General features: G+C 33.2%; 2 protein-coding genes and 1 long non-coding RNA gene across 4 annotated transcripts; 2 read left to right on the top strand and 1 right to left on the bottom strand.

Moving 5' to 3' along the window:
• The first annotated feature begins 84 nt into the window (after window positions 1-84).
• On the top strand, window positions 85-1,552 carry LOC125191804 (uncharacterized). The gene is made up of 3 exons (XR_007171250.2): window positions 85-271; window positions 365-656; window positions 1,434-1,552. It is a non-coding gene; the product is annotated as an uncharacterized LOC125191804 (long non-coding RNA).
• Window positions 1,553-12,410: 10,858 nt separating this feature from the next.
• LOC125192657 (alpha/beta-Hydrolases superfamily protein) lies at window positions 12,411-14,731 on the top strand. Its single transcript, XM_048090278.2, has 3 exons — window positions 12,411-12,695; window positions 12,811-12,981; window positions 14,070-14,731. The coding sequence occupies exons 1-3, from the start codon at window positions 12,487-12,489 to the stop codon at window positions 14,509-14,511; spliced, it is 822 nt and encodes a 273-aa protein (XP_047946235.1). The 5' UTR covers window positions 12,411-12,486; the 3' UTR covers window positions 14,512-14,731.
• A 572-nt stretch (window positions 14,732-15,303) lies between these two features.
• On the bottom strand, window positions 15,304-21,433 carry LOC125193168 (scopoletin 8-hydroxylase-like). Of its 2 annotated transcripts, XM_048090920.2 has the most exons (16): window positions 21,274-21,433; window positions 21,114-21,191; window positions 20,710-20,759; window positions 20,504-20,557; window positions 20,346-20,398; window positions 20,119-20,191; window positions 19,407-19,468; window positions 18,799-18,867; window positions 18,071-18,176; window positions 17,614-17,690; window positions 16,986-17,092; window positions 16,445-16,540; window positions 16,297-16,364; window positions 15,864-15,906; window positions 15,645-15,729; window positions 15,304-15,474 (listed from the first exon to the last, which is right to left on the bottom strand). In XM_048090920.2, the coding sequence occupies exons 1-15, from the start codon at window positions 21,337-21,339 to the stop codon at window positions 15,649-15,651; spliced, it is 1,083 nt and encodes a 360-aa protein (XP_047946877.1). In that variant the 5' UTR covers window positions 21,340-21,433; the 3' UTR covers window positions 15,304-15,474; window positions 15,645-15,648. The 2 variants fall into 2 exon arrangements, with proteins under 2 accessions (XP_047946877.1, XP_047946876.1); XM_048090919.2 differs by lacking the exon at window positions 15,304-15,474 and having other exon boundaries at window positions 15,498-15,729.
• Between the last annotated feature and the right edge of the window lie 4,649 nt (window positions 21,434-26,082).

Here is a 26,082-nt window from a genome sequence, read left to right as displayed (position 1 = left end):
CTTAAGTCAAAGAAACCCTAATAAAAATACTCAAGGTCAGATTTTTGGGCAAAAGGACGCCTCCTTCTTCCCCTTTCACCTCACGTCCTCACTCTCTCTCTCTCTAATGCCGCACCGGCCATGGCGTCGCCGGCAAGGACGCCGGCCTGCCTGCCTGCCTCTCGTCTCTCTCTCAAACTCTCCATCCAATCGTCCCCCTATCTCGCGGCTTCTCCCTCTCTCTCGGCCGGCGGCGTTCGGCCTCCGATGCCGTCGCCGGTTGCTATTCCAGGTACATCTTCTTCTCCCTCTCATCTTCTTCTCTTTTTATACGCGCAACACATCCCACATCGCTCTCTTTTCCCTCCTATCTTTTTGAAACTAGGTGTTAGGGTGCCGTCGGGCTTGCCGGCATGCGCGAGACCAGCCGTCGTGACACGTTGGCTGTTGGGCAGTGACCGCACTCGAGCAACGGTGGCGTACGGGGCAGCGGCTTCGTGAGCAGGGGAAAGGCGCGCGTGCGTGGCTTCCGGAGACGACAGCAGCGGCATGCGTGTGTGTGTGGCTACCGAGAGGGCAGCAAGGTGTGTGTGGGTGCGTGGCTGCCGGAGACGGCAGCAGCGGCTGCCCGGCAGTGGCGTTGGCTTCCTCAAGTCTAGCTACGCTCTCGTCTTAAGGTTTCAAACTTAACACGATCTTCTTGGTTATTTTTTGTTATGTCTTGTTATCTTTGGAAAATAAGAATATAATGGCTTTAACAAGAGTAATTGACATGAAATTTGCTTTTTCTTCAAAATTGGTTCAAGAGGGAGAGTCGTTTTAATGTATGAGAAGAGTATTGCAAGGGTATTGACTAGGAGTCATATGTTCAAAGTTTAAGATGAGCATGAACTCGTAAGAGAAGTTTGGTCTATTGATGTTGATAAGGATGAGAATAATTGGAAAGAAATTTACTATCATGGTGTGCGTGAAATAAGCAAAATGTGATGTAAAACTATGAAATCAAAACGGTTTAAATATAAATACCTTGATGAATAGAGGAAAGAAATGTAGTGTTTAGAAACATGGCTTCCTTCTTCAAGTATCCATTAGGAAAGTCATCACTTTGAGATAAACATTGTTTTGGTGATTTTGATGGTGGAACAAAAGAGTGATGAAAGGAGGTGTAGCATTATTTATAGGCAAAGGGATCACATGGTTTTACATGGATAATTCTATGTTTCATGAGAGTAAATTATTACTCAAGAGTTATGGACTTTTTACTAAATGGGGCAAGTTGTCTTGTCAATCATCCCTCTTGCCTAAAATGGCAAGAATATTATGTCTCGTCGCTTAAAAAGACGTGAGCCGTTATTTAGAAAACGTGAGCCGTCATTTGATAAGCGTGCTTGATGTGATGTGATTTCGTCGATCGTCTCATCTTGATTTAACATGCTTCTTATCCTTTCGTGTAGGTATCGGGGTTCCAGGCGTGACTATTAAGCAAGATCCGGAGGGCATGGAGAGTATTTTTATTTTTACTCTAATGTTGAACTCGATGTAGAACGTGTACGAACTTTTATTTGAAGCTCGGTCTTCACAAACAGATTTTTATTGAGGAAACTACATCTATTTTAATAATCCTATTTTCATTCACTTAATCAAAAAATTACTTCGCGACGACTAACTCATAACGAGAAGTAGAAGAAATTAGGCTTGAAACCTATATATGTATATAATAATAGGTCGATTTCTAAAAGTCTTAAAATAAAAAGGTTGGGTGTTACAAACACGTAGCATGTTGGTGTCTCCGTTGCTGCTGCCACGAAAGTTGACCTTGTCAACAGGTTGCTATTCTCGTTGCCGATTTTGTTGACAACAGGATCACAGGTCTTATCCGGACAAGGGCACAAGCTGATAGTAGCACCGTCTTTTCTGAATGTGGACGTATTCTTAACCCATCATGTCTGACCCTGCGATCAAATTGCCAAGGACGACCAAGCAAAATATGGCGTGCATCCATAGGAATTACATCACACCAAACCTCATCTTCATATCGCCTCCCAATGGAAAATTGAACTAGACATCGCTTGCTGACCTTCAATTCACTACCTTTGATCAACCATGACAACTTGTAAGGTTGTGGATGAGCAACTGTTTCTAATCCCAACTTTTCGACCATGATCGAAGAAACCACATTCTCACAACTACCTCCATCAATAATTACGTTGCATACATTTCCTTTCGCACTACACTTGGTCTAAAAAATATGACGCAACCACTGCTCGTCCTCCGCAGTTGTCGCATTCAACACACGTCTAACCACCAAAGTAGCCCCCTGGTCCGCATACACCAACTCCGCACTCTCATCTGATAGTTCACCCTCGTTGTCTGTGCTGTCAAACGTAGGAATACCATCGTCAACCACAAACGTCACCATTTGTCGATTGGGGCAAGCAGTACGCGAATTGATCCATAAGAATACTAATGATTATTTGATTTGCAGCAGAAATTCCACAACTCAATGCCTTAAACTGGGTCTGGAAACTAAGCGATTGCAGTCAAACAAGGATGAAAAGTAGTACCGCTAGCAACCCCATGCCTCTTCCTGGCATTTGGTAGCACATAACCGGGCACCTTGAGCCATTCCCGACTGGATAGATCATAAATAAGGAGTCGATTCATTTGTCTTGACCTGAAGGATAGTATAAGTAAGCCTTTGTTACCCAGACAAGTCATGCTGATGTTCTTTCCATAGAAATCTAAGCACCATATGTTTGGCATTATGTCAACCTCCTTCCACAGCAGAGTCATCTTCTGCAACTCTCATATACACACGCATGTCGCCGCATTATTTGTTACCAGCCCCACCAGCTTGATCCTGCCCTCACTCTCTGCCAGTGTGTAATCACCCAGGTGAGGAGGCAGCGGGATTACATACAGTTTCCACATCCCGTTTTCCATCTTATATGACAACAATCCATCTGGGTCTGACCGCATAAAATACAGCGCCCCATCAACTGATACCGTTTGAGACTTGAAATTGGGTGCTAGTGGAAGCTTGAGACTTAAAACAACGCACTGGTGTTCTTGACAGCTGCCTCATTTCAATCGGTTTAACCGCAGGTTGTTTCACTGCCGAAGCTGATGGCTTAATTTGACCCGTGGACTGCTATTGCCACGAAAAGATGTTGCATCTCTTCCTGACCAACGACTAACTGGAAACATGGTCAACTGTTTCTCCACTTTCAAAGCGAGCCTGCACACCTCCTCATAATTCCAATATTATTGTAATTGTACTACATCAGCGATTATAGGACGGAGTGCCCCAAAATATCTAGTAATCGTTTGTTTGTCCTCCACATCAACATCGCAACGCATATTCAAACGATCAAATTCATTCGTAAAATCCTCCACAGATAGATCTCCTTGCTTACAGCCATGATATTCAATAAAGCCTCCTGCCTGAAATGAGCTGGAAGAATTTTTCGACGCAATAATTTCTTCATCTTTTCCCATGATTGAATTTTCCCTTTTCGTTCCCTTGATCACTGCTTTTTTGTGTGCTCCCACCGCGGAACGGAGGGAGTATCAAACACTCGTTCAACTGTATTCAACCAAATGATACGCTCGGATTTTGCACAGTTTTAAGGCCATTATTTGGTCCGTTTTGAGTGTCAAAGTTGCATTACATGTCCATTATTTGCATATTTTATCCATTTTGGTATTTTGACGTGTTTTGAAAAGAGCGTCAAGTTGGTACCAAGATCACCTCAATCGGAGTTATGTGGAGAGAGTTATGGCCGTTCTACCAAAGTCGCGCAAAGCTGCCTGCTGCAGTTTAGGCGGAAATTTAAAGAAGGAAATAAGATATTATTTTGTGAAGCCAAATATTTTCCTTCTACTATGGGAAACGAAAATTACATCTTTCCTAATGCTTGGAGGAAACTTATTACCAAATTTAAATCCTTCTCAAGAGTCAAGCCTATATATACCTCATAACCTCATTCATAGAATTGAACCCTTCCATAGCCCCCAAAAGGGGAGCCTTCATGGCTCCTCCCTCCATTCTCCAACCCTAATTCCTTCATCCATCATTCCATCACTATTCTTGGATATTGAAGCAAGGCAGGAGGAGCATGGAGACTTCAAGATTCATCCTTGGGTTTTGTTTGTTTATTTCATGTCTAGTACTTTAATTATTGTTTTAGTTCATCTGTCTATGGATTGCTAAACAATAGAATTTTGAGGTTTGATAGTATTTGACTTTTATGTACTCCCTCCGTCCCGGCTAAGATGACACATTGCTTAGCCGGCACGGGATTTTAGAAGTTATTGGTTAAAGTGTTTAATTGGAGAGATAGAAGGTGGGTGTAAGTATTAAAGTAGAGAGATAAAGATAGATGGATATTTTAATAGGAGTGAGAAAAAGAGCGTATTAATTGGAGAGAGAAAGTTACCAAAAAAGAAAATGTGTCATCTTAGTTGGGACAAACTAAAAAGTAAAACGTATCATCTTAAGCGGGACGAAGGGAGTAGTTCTTTTTATGTTTAATGTTCAGAACTCGTTTCCACTTGATTTTTCTTGAACTTTTGTTCGACTAATTGGTCGTTACCTTGATTATTGTCAATCTTTGATCGGTGATAGCTTTGATTGGTTTATCTTATATGTTCATATAATAATTGTGACATGAGTATTGATGCATGATAGGGAGAGATCGTGGTAAAACTTGAGTCGGATGAACGTAGAACTAATTAGAATAACTAAAGAGTCAGTGAAATCATTATCCTTGAAATTCCTCTATTTGCCTAATTCTATCTTCTTTGCTTTTATTGTTTTAATTTATTTATTTATGCTTAGTTAAACCAAATCTCTTGTTTCTCTAGATAGTATTTGACGCTTAGTACATAATAGTCAGTTGCAATTATATTCCCCGTGTTCGACAACCCGGTACTGACCTTTAGCTATACTAGATCTACCCTGTATACTTGCAGGTATTTTTAGTGCTAATAAAAGGTGCATCACCAATCGATGAATTCGTCAGGCAAGGCTCGACCTTCAAATTTTGGAATCTCAACCCTCATGCCGATATCTCGTGTCAGATCAAGCCCGAATTTGCCACGGCGGGGGCCGTCCAGATTAGCGAACGGATCGACGTCTTCTCCGTCGTTATGGATGGATACATTTGTATCCGAATTTGCATCTGTCGTGGTCTCCAATTTATCCAAGCGTTCTTGGAGAGCTCTCAGTTGCTGTCGCAGATCGTCGTTCTCGACGTCACGCAGATCTCGTTGTCGGTTCCCGTCATCAGCTTGGGGTTCCTCACCATGACCGCCACGACCACGTCCACGACCACGTTCGGCCATGGATTATCAACCTGGATCACGGATACCACTTGAAGACAATCGACCACGAGAAAGAACAAACACACGATGGAATTCAAGAAACCCTAGTTTCAAGAAACCTTAATTATTTAATATAAAAAAACTGTGCCAAAAAAAAGACTATTCCCGCTATTTATAAGTGGTCCAAAACCCTAGAGACATGGAAAGGAAGTAAATACCAAAATTGCACAAAATAAAATAAAATTTTAAAAACACATTAAATTGATTGTGTCGTCCCTGAATCAGAGTAAAGTAGAGAGAATAAAGTAATAGAGAGTAAAGTAAGAAAAAGAAAAAAGTTACTATATAGGTAAATGACTCAACTATGAGGGAACTTGCCAAAATGAAAAAATGACTAAACCATGAGGGAACGGAGGGAGTACTATTAGAAACTGAAATTTGATACTATTAATTAAAAAATGAATGGATTATATGAGTACTAAAAGAGAAACACCATGCTAAGGTAGATGATGAAGAGGGAGTATAATACATAAAATGTTTTTTATAAGCAAATAAATATAAATTTAAAGATCACGTTATCGTATACTTAAATTTGATACTTTTAGTCTCAGACATGATACTACCACTTAACCAATTCACAGACACCACCAGTAACATTATTCTTTAATTACTATCGAAAGATATTAAAGACTACTAATACTTATTTATTTCAAGGAGAAATTAACCAACTCACAGACACCACCAATAACATTATTCTTTAATTACTATCGAAAGATATTAGAGACTACTAATACTTATTTATTTCAAGGAGAAAATGGTCTTTCGTATTTTTTTTTACTATATTAGGAGTAGTAATATTATATCGATAAATGGATAAGCATTAATGCAAAAACAGACTTTAGACCTAACCCAAAACGTCGCAATCCAAACTTTTTCTTTGTGCCTTTTTCCTGTTGTTTCTTCAATCCATCAATAGACTTTTTATTTAATTGATTTTCATATCATAGATTAGCAATTGTTTGAATAGGTCTTTCTTAATTGTGTCATAGGCATTGCAAATGCATGCTGTATAAATTATAGTACTCATTAGAAGATTAATTCATGTTGCGTGAATTTAATAATAAATTAAATATTTTTGTGATTGGGAATTGACCCAATTTTATTAACTTTTAAGTAAGATAATATAGATAATAAATGAGAGCAGTTCCTGGTAATAACTTTTTTAAAATTTGAAATTTGAGAACTGAAAATTATACTATCATCTCTTAAATATATTAATATTAGTTGAAAACACAAAATACATCAGTTATTGATATTGAGTCAAAAACTAATTATACGCATGAATCATCGAACTGATATTAAGTAAAGATATAATCTTGCAAACCGAACATCCCTAGGAGTATTGAATTTCAGCTTGGTTTCGCTACCAATAGTATACAAAAAGTGAAAGAGATCTGATTTTAAAAGTACTACATTGATTAGTAGGTTCTTTGTACAATTTATTTTGTAAAAATGATGATTAATAATGATTAATATTCTTCACATATAGAAATGTACGGAGTACTATTTTTAACATGTTTAGGATGGTTGGGTGATTACTTATTTTAATCTTTCATTAAATCTCAGGCAATGTTGCGAGGAATATGTCTACTTTTTACAATTTTTTTGTATTTTTAAATTTAGACTATTTTTATAGTTTACCGTAAAAAATAGGGAAGCATCATAATCATAATAAATGCGTCATTCGTCCATAAAAAAATAATCTCATTTTTCCATTTTAGGATATTCATAAAATAGTTTCATATAAAAAAATGAAAATTTTCTCTCATAATACTTTACCCATTTTTTTCTCATCTCTCATATTTATTCACTTTTTTTTTTCCTTCTATATCTTATTTTACATAATTTTTTTCTTCTCTCATAAAATATTACTTTCATATTAAAATTCGTGCAAGTCGTATCATTTATAAATAAGACTATTCTGCATGAACGGAGAGTATTTAAAGGAGGTAGGGTACAATCCAAAAAGTAACTTTACCAAATGGATAATATTTATCATGTGATATAATATTGTGACCTCAATTTATTGTGCAAAGTTGTTCCAACTTCCAAACTGTTTCATCAGTCACATAAATGTAGCTACATTTATTGCCACAGCATTGCAAATATAAATTCATTTCTAGTATTTAATTGATGTACGATCTTACCTCGCCGACCAGTGGTCACGAATTAATGTTAGAATATTCAATTTCATTTTAATATATATGAGTACATTTATATTTTCCTAAAAAAAGTACTCCATAATTGTGATTTTTTCTAGCCAAATTAGTTAAATCGAACGTTTGGGTGATAAAATCTAATTCTTGGTCGATGAGATCTAAGTTCATCTACCGAAACTGAACCATCAAAAATGTCTCATTCATAGTTTTATAAAAGATTTTTTATACACATCGTCTCATATGTAATTTAAAATTATCATATAAAATACTATATATAAACATAACCTCTACACTTCCAATCATCACTCTCCATATGACCCAATTTATCTTTCACCAATTAATATTGCCAATAAAATTTACTCCACAAATTGATTATCACAGCAATCCAATGCAGTAAAATATAGTTTTGTTATAGTAGTTGTATAATTTAATGATTGACACTAGAAAAACAATTGCACTCCAAAGTCCAAAATACATATCTATAAAAGTCAGTAATGTCGCGTAGAATTTTAATGATATAGAGAATAAATAAATGAATAAATAAATAGATTTGCTTGATTTGCCTTTCAATTTTAAAATGAAAAATCGTGAATATCAAAACATGGTAGGGACCATAAACGCAATAATTTCGCATAGCAATTAAGATAGACGACAAAGAGCACCTTTTTGGTCTCTAGACTTTAACAATACAAAGAATCTATACTAACATACCATATTACAAATAATAATATAGTCCAAATAAAATATTATCCTAGAATAAATAATATCTGCGATGTGTGGATGTGATTTCTATTCACCCACTTTTGTAATTATTTAGTTCACCCCAACTCCCACTTCGTCACGAAATTAATAGGCATATTTTTCTATTGATTCACAAAAGACATTCCCAAGTATACAAAAAGTCCAACTCAATAAAAGTTAATTAGTATTTTTTTCACGCTTAAAGTTTGTTTTAATTTTTAGAAGTAAAGTATGTTTGTGATCTTGACATATTGATATTCAATAATTATATTTAGATTGGTTAATTTAATTGGGGTTGACCTTTTCAATATCTGATAATCGATATTGGTATTTCTTTATTTGAGTAATTAATCATAGTATATATTAGTACAAGATTAATTAGTTTGACGTTAAAGTCCTTATAAATCCTTGATATTTGGTCAATTATCTATTCTAATCATCTTGAGGTACAATTATATTGATTACCAAATTCTTTATGAGTTATCAACCATTTTTTTCTCAAATGATAATTTAAGAGAAAATTACCTAAAAAGAAATAAAAAGGAAATTCATCCAATTATAAAAATAAAAGGATAAGCAAATCTACAATGTGAATTCGTGCTAGATTCCATATAAATTTTATTTGTATTTTGAATCGTGTTTACACAGTGCATGATCAATGCAATACATTAGTATGTTATTTTTTTTATTTTCATGTGAAATGAGTAAAAGATAATATAAAACGTATGATGATTGAGCTGCCATGATTGACTTTAGAAATTAAATAAGGTAGGAACACTTCACTTTTCAAGTGAAATAAAGGCTAGAACAATGTTGCATAAATGAATTTTTTTTGGATCATTGATTTAAGTGTGTGAATATTCATGAAATTAAAATGAAAAAAAATCAAGAAGAGACCAAAATAGAATTGTACAGCCTACTTATCTTGTGGTGGATATATTATTTAAAAGGTCAACCACAATAAATGATTCCAACCAAACATATCGACAATTTAAATCGACTGATTTGGATGCTTCACTCATCTAATTAATGGAGTATACGATTTTCATATATATGGAGTATAAAGTTTTGTTGTATAATATAATTTTGCTTTCAATACTAATTCTTCACTTAAATAAAACATCGATTTAATTTTCGGTAAATCAGATAGATTATTGCAATTGCTATTTATTTATGAGTTTTGGCGATTGCAATACAGATAAAAAATATTGTCCATAAATCACAAATGTAGTCAAATTATGGTGTGTCCTGCACTTTAAAAAATTTAAATGATAAATCATCAAATTTTGAAACTTTAATTGGTTTTATTGCGATTTATCATTCAAATTTATAAACCATTTTGTATTATATGATCTACTTTTTGTAAGTCAATCTCTTTATACATTTTTCTCTCTTTGATTTAAAGGAGGAAAGTGAAGTTTTTAGCAAAAGTCAATCTCTCCCCCAGATCTCTACTGAGGGAATTTCAAAACGGAATTTTCACTAAACATCTCTCTCTTCAAACATAAGTCCCTATTCCCTAATCTGCAATTAGGCTACATTAAGTATTAGAATAGAAATTACAATTGATTTCAAAAGTTTACCTATAAAACATTAACTTCGTTAGAAAATATTCATTTTTCGCTAAATATACACACTAAAATATTGTTTATTTACCTAACTCCTAATGGTTGAAAAATGAGGCGATTCTAATTAAATAAAATTTTCCACACACATTAAAACAAAATAGGGAATAATTTAATGTATTATTTATTTGAATAATTACCTCTAGCATTAATTTGGATTTAATATCACATTCATACATCCATTTTTATCATAATTTTGCATGTGATGGATAACACTAAAGATATATATACCATTAAAATTCTGCAAAGTCTATTAGTTTAGTCTTGACAATATAAACATTAAAATAATTTATTAGGAGTATTATTTTTTAACCACTAAAATATTTTTGTTTTTGTTCGTTGGACATTATACAAACAATACATGTTTCCTGAATATAAGGGAAAAATCTCGAATTCAATGGTACAACATATCTTTCATGTGTAAAACAGAGGAGTATAGGTTCAATTATATACCTTTCTTTATTTGAGTAGCATTTGTCCGATTCAATTAGTGGAGGGAATAATTCAATTAAACATGGATATAAAAACATTGTATTCGAATCTTTCTTTAATACAAAAAGCAAAATTTTGGAGCATTCGTTCTAGACAAGTAGATTTTTTTATTTATTATTCCTTATGTAACTTTCAAAGTTACTCCATAGGACTATAGGAGTATCTATATTTCTTCTAGGAAGGATATTAGTGTCATTATACATATTATTATGTTCAAAGATCAACGTCACACGAGATTATACAATTGAAACATATAAAGAGGTACAAAATCATGTGATGGTGTTGTCATATACAGTATGTGAAGAGTCAATAAAATATGGACTCATCTAGTATTAGTTATGTAGAAGAAATTGGAAAATCAACATATTTGACAAGAACGATGAAATTGCACATTGGTCTCTATAATTACTAATTAGGAGTACTATAATAACTAATAAGTCATGGTTAGATATGAGAAGTCCCTTTCATGCAAGCTGCGTGACAATAAATTTATGTAATGATATTATGCTTTATTTTTTGGAATTTATTAAGATTAGGTTTTATAGGCTTAGGTCTCACTTTTTTAGGAAATTTTACATAATTGAAAATGTTTTCAGGGTTTAAAGACCTCTTTACAAATATTCATTTACTACATTAATTTTACCATTAAAAAATTAATTTAATTAGTTATTATAGAAAACATTCCACGGTTGGTGTGACCACCTCTTGTATCATAATTACAACCAAATTTGGACATGCGAGATTGATGCAGTGACTTTAGATAACTACTTACAATACCATAACTTGTATTGATACAAAGAGTATGAAAGTCATTTTGGCAAAATTCAATTATTGCGTGAACCATTGTGCAAAATTCATACTATTACAACAAAACATATGATAATTATTAATTCAAAATTTTGAATTCGAATTTTTAAAATATAGTTTCTTCTAAAATAAATTTCGGCGTCCGCCCCTGAACCCCCATGTGATCCAATCAAGACCATCTAAAATTCACGCTCAAGGACCAATATAAATCTCAAATTACGACGTAAGAAGTAGTTATTTCGAAATTTATACAACTATACACAGGCACATAATTTTTTTACTTTGAAGCTTGTCGCCTAGCTAGGATTTTTACCGCGATTTATCACCTCTATGTACATGTACATTTTTTTACCAACCACACATTTTACCGATAATTCCATGTTTTTCTCAGTCATATGGAGTAGTACTAAAAAAAGTGTTTTAAGTCTCCAAATGAAAATCATGCGTGGTCCGTGTGGATAAATTGACTAGCTAGTAAGTAGAGTAACACATATTTTGATCATTTTCTCATCACATCAAATATATATCCATTTTTCGTTGCAAAATATAAAACCAAATGAAACTAGATTAACAAAAATGATAGTACTAGCTAATACAATCCATGAAATAAAGTACTCCTTCCGCTCCTAAATATTTGTCACATATTTTCATTTTCGTTCATCCCAAAAATTTGGCATCTTTCATTTTTTGTCATATCTAATAGAGTAAAGGCCACAACTGGTACTGAACATATGTCAATTTTATGATTTTAGTCTTATACTTTATCTTTTGAATTTTTGCATCCTGAACATTTTAACTCGGATCACAATTGGTCCTACACTAATAATTCCATTAATTTTTAAACGGTTTTAATTGACCGATTTTTAAACGGTTTTAACCCGAATGGGACTGTTAAAACTATCAAAATCGGGGTAAAACCGTTTAAAATATGAAGAAATTGTTAGTTTATGACCAATTGTGATCCGAGTTTAAATGTTGAAGATGCAAAAGTTCAAAAGATAAAGTATAGGACCAAAATTGTAAAATGTGCATATGTTCAGGACTAGTTTTGGCCTTTACTCTATCTAATAATGGACGCTACATTCTACTAACTTATTTTCACTTATATTTTATACGTGTCGGGATCAAATTGTGATAAATTTTTGGGAACGGGAGGAGGGTATATCTAAGTTAGGCCTTGCCCACTTCTCTATATAACCTAACAAGTATAACAACAAACACCTCACTAATTTATCCACCCACCAAATTACCTTCCTCTCCTCTCTCTCTCTCTCTCTCTAGAAACAGAAACAAAAAGGATGGTGATGAGAGAGAATCTGGCGGCAACGATGAACGCCAAGCTCGTCGGCTCGGGCAAGGAAACCCTAGTCCTCGCACACGGCTACGGCGGGGAGCAGTCGGCCTGGGACAAGGTCGTGCCCCTCCTCTCCGCCCGCCGCCGCGTCCTCCTCTTCGACTGGTGCTTCTCCGGCGCCGCCAAAGATCCATCCCTCTACAACCCTAACAAGTACATACATACATATATAAATTTAAAAATATACCTTTTCAATTAATCAAGCTTATGTATATATATATAGATGTGGAAAAAAGGTAGCAACAAATTAAAATTATGAAAATTGCAGCTACTCGAGCTACGATGATTTCGTGGAGGACCTAATCAGCGTGATGGAGGAGATGAAAGTGACGTCATGCGTGTTTGTAGGGCACTCGATGTCGGCCATGGTTGGCTGTCTTGCTTCCTTGAAACGCCCCGACCTCTTCTCCAGGCTCATCCTTGTTGGAGCTTCTCCCAGGTTTTTTTTTTTTTTTTTAATCTACTTTTGCAGTTTTGATCAATCATGAATTAATTGTTTAATTTTTGTGTTTTAATTGTGGATAATTGAAAAGATAGAGAAAATATGGGACTGTGGAGAAAGATTGATTATGTCATTTGAAAAAAGTCATTTTTGTCTGTTTGTGTGAAAGAGAATACCAACTGCAAATTGCAACCATATATTAACTTCTTCTTTTAACGTTGAATTATCGTAATTCTAACAAGCCCCAAATTAGCAAAAAAATCAAATGTGGTCATGTGCGATTCCATGTGACTTTATAAAATCAGTAGTCTCATGGTGAAAAATTACTGCGTCATGTGTGTCTTAATTCATTGAGGTGAGGCAGATGATACACTATAAGTTACCCCCAAATATTGTCCCACGTTGACCTGACACGAGTTTTAAGAAATATAATGAAAAGTGAGTTGAAAAAGTTAGTACTATTTTTATAGATTAGTTTTATAATAAAACGTGAGTAGGAATGAGTTAGTGAAATATGGGGTCCATTACAAAAAATGGTAGAAAGTGAAATGAGACAAATCTTGTGGGACGGACTGAAATAGAAAAACGGGACAAACTTTCAGGAACGGAAGGAAGGAGTATTTTAATTTGTCCACTAACTATATTTAATATGTTAGTTAGTACTAGTATTTAATTATACTAATTTAATTGTGTGGGTGACCAAAAACCATTTACACCACTCATTAGTGATAAATGAAAATTTGTTAAGCATACACTTTATAGTTCTAATAAGATCAGTTCAACTTGCATTTTCAAAATAATTCTATATATTATGTTTTTGGCAGTTTATGTCATTTGTAAAGTGTGAACCTGATGTGTAAAGATCCAAGCCACAAAATGTTTAGTTTTCACTAGAAATAATAAAAATATATTTAGTGGTTCGAGTGAAAAGAAAACTACCTAATTGAAATAGCAATTTTAAGCCTCAGAAAATCCCACCTTTTCATCTAATTCTTAAGTATCATGTTGAGAAAATAATTTTCATATTTTGTGGAGAAGATTAATTTAATAGATGAACAAATATAATACTAACATGACAAATACAGGTATCTAAACATCGAAGACGAAGGCTACAAAGGAGGTTTCAATTTATCAGACATCGAAGAGATGCTAGCAAGCATCGATTCGAAATACGAGCAGTGGGCTCCGGCCTTTGCTTCGGTGGTGGTGGATGCCTCCGACCCTCTTTCCATCGAAAAATTCGCAGTTTCATTGAAGAAAATGGGCCCACAAACAGCTCTCTCTTTAGCCAAAACAGTGTTCCTTTCCGACCACAGGAGTGTTCTTGACAAAGTGGTGGTGCCTTGCAACATCATCCAGACCAAAAACGACGTCGTTGTGCCATTCAGCGTCGTCGAATACATGCGGAGCGCCATCAAGGCGGAGGGAGGGTGCGAGGTGGACATCATCGACACCGAGGGCCATTTTCCTCATCTCACTGCGCATCTCCAATTTGTTCAAGTTATTGATAGAATTTTAGGGTGTTAAGTTATGTTTCTTTTTCTTTTTTCTTTTGAGGTGATGGTTATATGTGTTTGGTTTGTTAGGTGAAAGCATATGTTTTGGTTTGGAAGTGAAAGTATTGTGTTTGGAGATTTGTGTTATACACTTGTGGTAGTTTTTGTATATGGATGATTGGAATGTTTAATTTTCTTGTGTTTGTTGACAAGTTTAATGTAAGGGTTCGTTTGTTTGTTGACAAGTTTAATTTAAGGGGTCCGTTTGGCTAATTATATTTAATTGTCTAAATACTTAACAATTAAATTTAGATTTTTAATTGAATTACTAATTAAGAAAATAATGCTAACACTTAAGGTACTAGAATATAAAGTATTATCTAGAATATAAAAATTGTACTAAAATTGGCTTTAAAATAATAGCAATAATAATTATTACAACTATTATAGTAGTTATTATTGGTATAAACCAGAGTGATGCATAATATTAAAACTTACATTAAGATTTCTTTGTAAGCTATAATTGATGACATAATAACAACAATAACAATTATTATTATTTAAACGTAATCCATATTAGCAAAAATTACATTTGAATTTGTTTAGTAAAGTCATTAATTGATAACTTACTAAGAAAAATATTAATAAACAAAAAAAATAGTAGAAATAAAATTATGATATTGTTAATTGTAATAAAACAAGTTTATTAAAAATAAGCCTGGTAAATGTAATTTAATGAAAAATGATTGAATGCATTATGAGTCAGAGAGAATATATCATCTTGAAGTTATTAGCAACTATGTGGTCAAAAGTGTAAACAAACTGACATCAATAATTTTATATTGTGAGGTAGTGTCTCAATGAAAATGAACTTAAGTTTAAAACTTATCAAAATGACAAAACGATGTTGTATATTGTTTTTAGAATGTTGATATAATCTTCGCATCCTCCCTGGCACCATAACTCAGTTGTGTTTCTGAATGATAGAGTTTACCTATGTGCAAGAGAATAATACAATTTGCACAACAATTATTTATAGTAAATATTTATAAAGAATGCTAGATTGTTGATTTACAAGAAATTGATGAATGAACAGTTTGCAATTATGCAATAGAAAATAAAAACTCAACTTTTCTATTTCACAATATTGAAAAAAGAACATACAGTTTTATGCGTTGGGGTCGTAATACTTGTCCAGCACATTTTCGGTGTAATCTCCAAAAGAAATGGATCCCTTTGGAATAATAAACTGTAAAAAAATACCAACACCATACAAAAAAATTTGAATATGTACATATAAACAAACTAATTTATCTGATTGAAATATAGATTCATCTCATATTATGTTGTCATGGTATGTGTATAGAAAATCAATTGACTCACCTCATGAATGTTCACCGGCTCTGGAAAAACAAGCTTTTCATCCCTGAACATAAAAAGCCTCTCTCAGAATTGCATGAGACACAACTTTGTTAAAGTTTTAGATGCCTATTTCTGTGATAATCAGAATTTCATGTGACGCTTCGTTTCACCCTTATGTTACAATGCATGATGGCAAGTGATCTAGATCAATCTGATTTATGTTATAATGAAGAAGGAATTGGATATGAAAATATTGGCTTTGCACAGATATAAGACCAGTTAGAGGTGGGATCTAATTCCAAAAGAAGCGGGTTTTCGAAGCTAAAGATGCTTATCTTCATAAAGGTTAGCCCTTCTGTATGGAACAGAGTTAGAAGCATACTGATAACCAGATTCTATTATAGGTAACTTAGAACCAAATATTGAGATGGAGAGATTTTGTGAGTAAGCATACCAGTTAGGTTGCATAAATAATGCAAATGTAGAACGTTCAACACCAGATGCCACCTCGCCTTTTGGTGCCTAAATATCAAAACATGGTCAAGTGGTAATTATCAACAGTGCTTCCATTAAAAGAAGAGAGATTCAAATAGCCTGAATACCCGAACACAATGTGGTGTTGCGCATAGTTGACCTCCTGACAGTATCTCCGTTGTTTCACCTATTTGATAGGCAATTTCATCTTCCCCATACACCACCTATACCGGTAAAAGCACAGAAGATGACAACTCATTACCATAATCGAAAGCAAGTCTTAAGACAAACTCATATGATGGTCAGTTTCACGATATCGTAACTACATGTCGACATAGAATAACACAACAAAGTTTGTACCAAGGGATAGGGGTCAAGAATTTGTACATAACATCTAGTCAAAGTTTCTTGGATTTTTCTGGACATTCAATTAAACCATGCATTTCCTATCTATTTTTGTTGTAGTATAACTGAGAAAAATTATGAGGCTCTTATTGCAGACACCAAGAAACAACGCTCTCGGATGCAACAAGTGTCCACTGCTATCACCATTACATCCCTCCTCGTCTTTTTCCCTTATCCTCTCTTTTGGTTTTTGGGTTTGTAATATTTTGAGCACATAAACACAATCAAGCCTTTAAGTAGGACAATGAGCAGAAAGATGTATACTTTGACTATTTGACCTGAACGTGTTTTTACATAAAGGCCTGCAATGCTGTCTGGACAAGGTATTTCTGCAGTATCTGTATCCCTCGTGAAAATTGCACGAGTAAGACCTGTATAAGGGATGCCCCCATCCATTAGTCAAAATAGAAGTAAAGACTGAAACAATAGAACATTTCTCAAGGGAACATGTGTTTTCTACTTTTAAGACCCTTAATACACTCTTTTAGTCTTATTAGGGGACAAAACAAGGGAAGAAAACAAATGGAGATAAATAATATGCGCAACAAAACCACAGAGAGATGCAAGATCTTATCCAAGAATTTCATCAAACTTTTGTGCAACTGAATAAATAATTGTAATGTACTGTAGTTCGAATTATGCTTTTACAGACAGCTGATTTGAATACCAGCATTATACTTGTAGAAGTGTACAAGTAGTCAAGCACACCATTCAGATTTCAATAATGCATTAAAAAAATAATAAAATCATGTATTTCATATATTAAGCACCATATTATCATAATAGCCAAATCTTCACTAGGGAACTAATTAGCCAAAGAACCACCATCATACAAATGCTACCTCATCTATACTAGATCCGATATGGTAATACAAGATCTAAAATTACATACCTGTAAGGGAACCATGATCTGTATGCCATCCACACCATGATGACATAGAGCCACTATCACCATCTACAAGAGAAGTGCTGTAACAAAGCCATTCACGAAAGTTTATTTTTTTAAGAAGAAATATTTCTTCCATAATTTTTTAAATGATAGTGATCTTTACTACGTGTGCCTATTACATAAACTAGTAGAGCATACGTGCTTTGCGAGTGGGAGGTCAATACTTTTGAAATTAATCAGTTTGTTAAATCTTTGTAGGAGTACATTTTAAGGAGTAGCATTTTTTTCACAAGATACTGAGATACTAAAAAATCTTATGTCCCATTTTTGCAGTGTGGTGAGGGATATTATGTCACAGTAGAGGGAACTGTTCATATACACGGAGAACCAGTATAATCATAGAAGAAAATACAATGACCCTGAGAATGCTCCACATAACGTTATAAGAAAAGAAGTGTACCAATCATGGGATGGAAAATAATAAAGGAGACGGCCTTTGTGGCATCGAGATCGAAGAAGTATTTGCTGCAAACTTCCATTTTCATGCTTTTTCAACCCATTTGATGCTAGAAAAGTCCAGATCAAGAAGCAATATATTAGATTTCAAGTAATGTATCACAGAAAATGCAAAATAATGCCCTTCAGTGGCAAAAGTTATTATTAAGTATTTATGTTCTTACCACTTTTAGTGCATTCAAGTTATGGTTGGATTGTTTTACAGCAATAAATAACAGTTAGTGCTAAAAAACTGAACATGTATCGAATTTCAAGCAATTTCAAAATATAGGCACCCATAAAGAATTAGTTGCATCTTCATTCCATAACTAGGGTTGCACAACATTTTCTCCTTTTCACTAATTAGACTAGAGGGTTTGAAAAATATTTTCCAAGCAACAGCCAGGATTTTTCTGTCAAGAACAAAGATGAGAACCCTATATTATAAGCAAGCAATAGATTGTAGGAGTATGAGATAAAATTTTATAGAATGACTAAGGTCCATGTTTTTAAGTTTCAAAAGCAACCAATTGAGATTGAATATATTGCATGAGTGTTAAATGTATCATTCTGCACGCTGGATATCACTTACTTACATGTATAATGATCATAAAAGGACAACCTCAAATAAATCAAATTGACAATGGAAAAAAACTCATAGCAAGTAAACAAATCCAAAGATAAAGAACTTACTATATTGATCACAATGGTGTGCCAATAGTAACCCAACATCCAGTATCAACATTCCAAGAGCTTTAAAGGCTACACGTGGTAAAGGCGAAAAGAAAAGAAGTGAGGTATCCAGACTCCAACCAATGAAAGTTTACAAAGAAAGGAAAAAAAACTACCAACTTTCTTTCGCATATCACTATCCTAATAAACTACTGTATTTGATGAAAACGATAAACCATTTGATTTATAAACAAACATTACAAGTATTGACTACATACTAGAACAAAAATATACATCAAATAGGATCAGAATCAGTGATCAGTACGAAATGTTGGAACTTCAGCTCCAAACAATAATCAAGGTTTTTCAGAAGGAAACACACAAATACATGAAACAAATATTAAAGTCACATACTAGGTCGACAGCAAACTAAAGATGTTGAAAAAAGTTTCTAAGTTGCATCCTGTATAAATGGTTATCGCATTATGAGAAATTTTCCAAGAAAAAAGTTGATACAGAAAGTACACTTAAAACTCCGATAAGTTACACATTCCCTGACTGGAAATTAAGGTCGATAATATGTAAACGATTTATTAGACAGGTTCAGAGTAGCTAGAACCAGCTCATACCCAGTTCAAGTTCAGGCAACACATCATGAGGCCATATATTTTGTCCACAGTAAGAAGGATACCTAATAGAAAAAATCATCCGAACCATCAGAAAGTATAGTAGTTTCCAATATAAAAATCAAGTGGACCTTTTAAAAAGCATTTATCTTCTATGAGAAATAGATCAGAACACAATTATCAGCCAAGTACAGAAATTTCTCAATACGTATTTAGCAAATGTCAACATGGGTGGCATGCAATTAATATAACCTGTATAATTTCGAGTTACTATCGATTATGCATAATTGACAGCCAGCAGATACTTGAACACCCAAAAACAACATGACATGAAAAACATGACAGAGTTGATAACATTTTAAAACTTGAATACCCACAAACAAACATGAAAAACATAAAACAAACTGAAATAAATTCATGCAGGACATCAGCAGTCAGATCGGAATGTGAGTACTGAAGATACAGAAGGATAATGAGAAAGGACCTAATGTTACAATCATCAAGTTTCCGCTTTAAAACATGACAGACTTGATAACATTTTAAAACAGGCATAGATACTTCACAACCTATAATTTTTCAAATTCAAGCAGGTACACACTGTGTAGTTAATTTAATCAACCATTCACTCTTCAGTGTCAGTCTATTTAGCTATCTGTTATCCAATACCCATGATATCGCTGTTACTGCTGACAAAAGTAATTGCAATGGTTATTACCTTTTAACAAGTGATTGGTCATTTGTGGGGACATCAAGTATCGGATTGGCATAGAATGATCCCTTTAACGTATCTGTTAAACAGAATCATACTCGCATGAATGAAAAAGTGTTACGAAATAGTAACATAGACAGTTAGATTATGTAGAAACAGATATATATGACTATATGCGAGGAAAGACAGAAAGCTGATAAATTCTGCTTATCCTATCCAGGGACCCAAATTACCTGGTTTTCCGGACTCAAGTTTTTCTTTTCCATGACTCCATCCAAAATTGTACCTACAAAAAAACATGAAAAGCATGAGCAACTTGAACTAAAGGCATCAGGACATCACCAGTGAGATCGCAAGGTGAGTAACAGAAGACATAGAAGAATAGACAGACCTACTGATAGGATCTTCAAGTTGCCGCTTTACATCTTCCGGTAGGCTAGCTAATCTGATTTGAAATCATTACAAGGTTACTGAGAGGCAAAGAGCATGGAAAATTTTAATCTACAGATGACTGAAGAAAATCAAGGGTCCATTACGTTGGCGTAAACAACGCAGAAGACATAATGAGAATAGCTAGCTAGCTCATTGAATTCATACCTAGGTGCAAGGCATAAAAGATTTCGACGCAGTAATTGATAACCTGGCACCTACAACAAATGGAACCAAATGCAATCACAAGGTTAATATTTATGTGCTACTCTATGCATTCTGTTCATATGTTGCAACAATTAGGTTAAAAAATCCTAGGTACAATTCTCTCAAACGCTATAAGTACTGTAATGTAAATAATCAACAACACCACATTATTGACAACACCAATATTTCCCAGCCAAATTCCAACAAAACAAACGAACAGAAAATTTTACTAGCTATACTGTTATCCGATTCCACAATTGAAAAAACTAAACGCGGTATACCAAATTTATGTTGAAGTGGTGGTCAGCTGCAAATTGAATGTAAAAATTCAGTAAATAAAAGAAACAGGTAAAATTACTCCATACATTCGATACGGAGAGAATTCCGAGGCCGTTGGGGCCAAATCCGAGCTCTATTTTATCCGATAAATCAGCACTTGTATCCTGTAGTGGAGAACGATGTATCAGAACATATGCAATCCACATAACTACCAACTCAAGCACAAGTATTGGATATCGAGATTACCTTCAATTGATCGTAGGAGATAGTAACCGTTGAAAGCGTCGGAGCAGCATGAGTTTGCGAGGACATTTCAGCAACTGATCGAATAGCAGAGCGCCGCGGTGGAGGCGGCAGAGCATAGCATTTTATTGGGTGCCGTCGATTTCGTCGCCGTTAATTAGGAATTTTAAATTATTTTCATTTTAATTAACCTTGAAATTTAAGATATTTTATGAAGATTTTATTTTTATAATTGAAACAAATCTAATCTTTATTATAATCATGCAAATAATTTTTGATTAAGTGTTATATCCCTCCATCCCATAAGTGAGACTAATTTAAAATTTTAATATCCTATAATCATGCAAATAGTTAAAATAGGTAGTATTAATTAAATTCCAATGATATGTAGATGATGGTTCAATATACAAATGCATGTTTTTTATTTACATAGTATACAAACGCAGTAGTTTTAGATATGCATGACTTATTTGAGAGTAGCATAAAATATATGCTAAGCATTATTATAAGTACTCATAAGAATTAGTGAATTACTCATACGAAATAGTAGTATATAAGTACTCATAAGTATTGTTCAAGTCACACTCTAAGAAAATCGACTATTATAAGAAAATAAATTCCAATGGACTGATATTATAATTGCCTTCATTTATAAAATAATAATAATAATAATTCATCACGATTTTCCCGTATGAGAAGATTAAATTTCATAGTAGGTTCTAATTAATTGAAGGGTTTTTGGCTTTTTAAAACAAAACTTTTTTCCGAATTTTGGTTTTTCCCATGAACTATGAGATTTGTTTTTAAAACCACGAACTTTCATTTCGTCAGGATTTTTCCAACCCGACCCGAATAGCACATTTCCGACCCGAATAACATAATTTAAAATGTTAAAGTTGTGTTTTGTTTATTCAAAAATTGTCATTTATTATATAATAATTGTGACTGTATGTATTATTGTGCCAAATCGGATCAAAGTAATCAATTTAGTGACAAATAGGATCAAAATTGACATGTAGACAACCCGGGTTTCGTCGTTGACCCGCCGGAGGGAAATCCTAATGAAATGAAAGTTCGTGGTTTTAAAAACAAATCTCATAGTTCATGGAAAAAACCGGAATTTGGAGAAAGGTTTTTGTTTAAAAAGCCAAAAACCCTTAATTGAAATCATACTACCTTTATTTATAAACTAGTAATAATATTGCATCACAATTTTCTTTGACGATAATAGTATACATTCTTAAATTTTATGATTACCTTTGTTTATACATCGATAATAGTATTTATTTTTTAAGAGCTTTGCATATTGGATAGTTGACATTAATTCGTAGCAGTAATATTTATTTTTATTAAATTCTTATGGAAGGTCTTAAAGCTGATATTCTTCTTGGTCTGATTGGGCTTTTATAGATTAAAAAGATATTGGGCTTTTATGGATTAAAAGAATGGGCTTTCGTTATAACTACTTATACATTTCATTTTGAACAAATGATCATCCATCTCTAGAATAAATAGAGACAAGTAACAATGTAAAATGACTTCAAGCATTAAATAAAATCATTAATAATTATTTTCTTTTTTACTAAATTTAATTACAAAAAAAATTATTGCCAACCATATTGTAGCTTTCAAGAGAAGAGTTATAAAGTATACTCCATGAGTCCATGTCCTGGTCAACCTCCTAAGTCCTAATAAATACACAATTCATATTTCTTTGACTATAATTAAGGATTTCAAGAGAAGAAAAAAGGACCCTTTGTATGGTCACCATCTTAATAAACTTAGAACAAAAGGGGTATCTTTGAAAAAATAATAAATTGATAATTTTATTTAATTTTCAAGTCTTTTCATTTTATTATCTCTTTCTAGTTTATACTATAGAGAGATATAGATATGGTGATTTGACTTCAATGAAGGGCATATGAAGTAAGAGAAAATGTTATTTTGAAGTAAGTTAATTATTTTACTAATATATTAATAAATAAATTGATTTTTATTTAAACTGGAACTATGACAAATCATATTATAATAGCATCCCTCATAAACTTATTCACATGCTAGTATAGTATTTCAAGACTTCAATAAATAAATAACATAAATGCAAGGTGAATAAATTAGACAATATATTTGTCAATTAATTAATTGTTCATGTGTCCCCGACCAAAATACGTTTATTTTGAATGAAATAGAATCTAAATAGTACTACGTCATTTTAATTTTGTCTGCATGTGTAACTTGTCACATGTTCTAATTAGACTTAGGTGCTTTGTTTTTTGTAAACAGCCAAATATTATTTTGAGTAAAAAACAACCAAATATTTTTTTTAGTTGAAAACAACCAAATAATTACTGTAACTATTATTGATATGGTCGAAGCTATTGCATATGACTTATATGTCGTTTTTTCTTGCTTTTTAAACATGATCTATAGTAGCACTCCATAACTTATTATTACACAGGAATAAAGTTTAATAAAAATATATTTACAAATAGGAGTACTAAAAAAGGTCAGCTCCACACAACAAATTGGTATTGCCGCATAAATTTTGTATTTTATGTAGCCACCATCACTTGTTATAATAATCTCAATTAGGTTTCACCAATCTTCAATTAAAATCTATTATTAATTTTATACCATAGTTTATTAATTGTAGTTAGAAATTTAATTAGTGTAAATGTACCGACTTCTCAACCAATTCGATATCTTTACCCCAAATAATGTAAATAATTGTGATATTATCTCCTTTGTGTCAAATTATTGATGTTATAATCGATAGGTGGTTTTTCACAAATTGACATAATGTGACGTAATTGTAGTTTGACTATAGTATGACACAGTTTTCTATTAATTTTCAAACTCAAAAATCAAAACAATTTCTTAATCACATATATGCATAGTAAGTACATATATAGAAGATGTTATAGGTGATCTCCCTTGTTTTACTTGTCTTCATTTTATACATTTTTGCATAATTATGAAATTTTCTTTGCATTTTAATCATAATTATAACCATAATTGTGGAACAAAAAATATGCATTATAATCATAATTCCACTAACACTTAGTTGATGGTCCATACTTGCAAAATTCGGAGACCACTGGAAATCATTATTCATGAAGCGATATAGAGTACTATGGTCCAATTAACCAACATTAAAAATAAATGTATTCCTAACTAAGCCCCTCTATTCACATGGAAACTGTAAAGTCACATTTTGGTACAAATATTTTCAAACTTCACAAAAATATTTCCCCATTGCATTAGAGAATGTGCAAAGCGGACGCACAACATGCAACTCATCGAACTGATATGTAAGAAAACCGTGTGTAAATTCACGCACCATTGCCCACCTCGACCAGTGTGTGGATCCGTGGTTCATGTGCACGCACCATCTCTTAGCGATTGATTTCGATTTTAATGTTTTTCCTTAAAAATAAGAAACGAGACAATGTGCAGTATCCCCCCACCCCCCCCCCCCCCCCCCCCCCCAAGGCCCCATCCCAGGACAAACGAAGCATTTTATATCGGACGTTGTTTTAAAAAATGATAGTAATTAATTAGAGTAGAGATAAAGTAAAGTAAATAAGATAATAGTAATGTATATACGACTTTCTTCTATATTATTATCTCTCTTACTTTTCTCTATCTCCACTTTAGATGTTTATTGCTATCATCTTTGCAAAACAACGGCTAAAAAGTGATATCCCACTTATAGTAGGACATATGGAGTAATATTTTTAGATGGTTGTATGAGAGCTCAAAAAATTCGTTAATAGCGATTGTGAGGTGCTTTAGAGTGCTCGTGCATTATGCATGTTCGCCAATTGTCGATGTGGAGAGAAAGGGGGAGAGAGTTGGCTGTCATCCACACATTGTCTATCTTGACTTTTTCCCATTTGGTTAGCCTTTTCTTTTTCTTCCCAAATGGAACCTTTTCATTGTTTGTTCTCCACTCAATAAAATTTTCCAACTCATATCTTTTGCAATTCTTAATTGAAGACGATGGTAAGAATCAGACTAATTAGTGTTCATTATTAATAAGCAGTTAGTTATTTTGTGTTCGTTATTACTCATATAAAGAAATGATATATAATGCACTTTAAATTAAAATATCATTCTTAGATTTAAAATGTCAGGAAAGGGGGGTTGAGATTTCATGTGATTTAGAGGTTCGAATACATATGTTCCAATCAAAATTCATCGGAAATAAGAGCTGCAAATTGATGGGGCATTCTAATTCATTTGTAAGAATTATTATAATAAAAGCTTTTTATTTGTAGAGATACCACCTAGTATTTTGAAGAGAATTTTTTTTCTCTTTTTTAAATAAAAAAGCTGTCGGCAACATGTTTTGGTTTTTTGTTGAATTATCGAGCTTAAATAAGTGTCAAAATTTTGAAACCCATACATATTTACATGATATACATACAAAACACATTTTGTCCCACCATACCAATCCCATGTGTCACTCTTGGACTAAATTGATGTCAAAGATATACAACGATAATTGTCCAATTAAATGAGAGTATTAGATTACACGTATAAACAAAATTCTACTAAGTAAATTAAAGATGGAATTGTCCCTAAAGTGGAGTTAGATAATTTTTGAAGTAAATTATTTTGAGTCTAAATTTCATCAAAATGCTTAGTAATTTGAATACGTGCAACGTGATCTTCCGAATATGATTTATTAAATTTAGCAATAAAATAGTGACATATTTATAATCATTATCATTAAGAGGAGTTTGGCATGAAATGGGGCAAGTAATATAATTGGCTGAAAGAATAAATAGTCATATCTGTAGTGAATCA

This window comes from Salvia hispanica, chromosome 4 (assembly GCF_029641045.1).
Source record: "Salvia hispanica isolate PSC_SH4W2 chromosome 4, Shi_PSC_v1, whole genome shotgun sequence".
NCBI classification, from domain to species: Eukaryota; Viridiplantae; Streptophyta; class Magnoliopsida; order Lamiales; family Lamiaceae; genus Salvia; species Salvia hispanica.
Note: the sequence above shows the minus strand (reverse complement) of the source record. Positions and strands in the feature narration are given on the sequence as shown.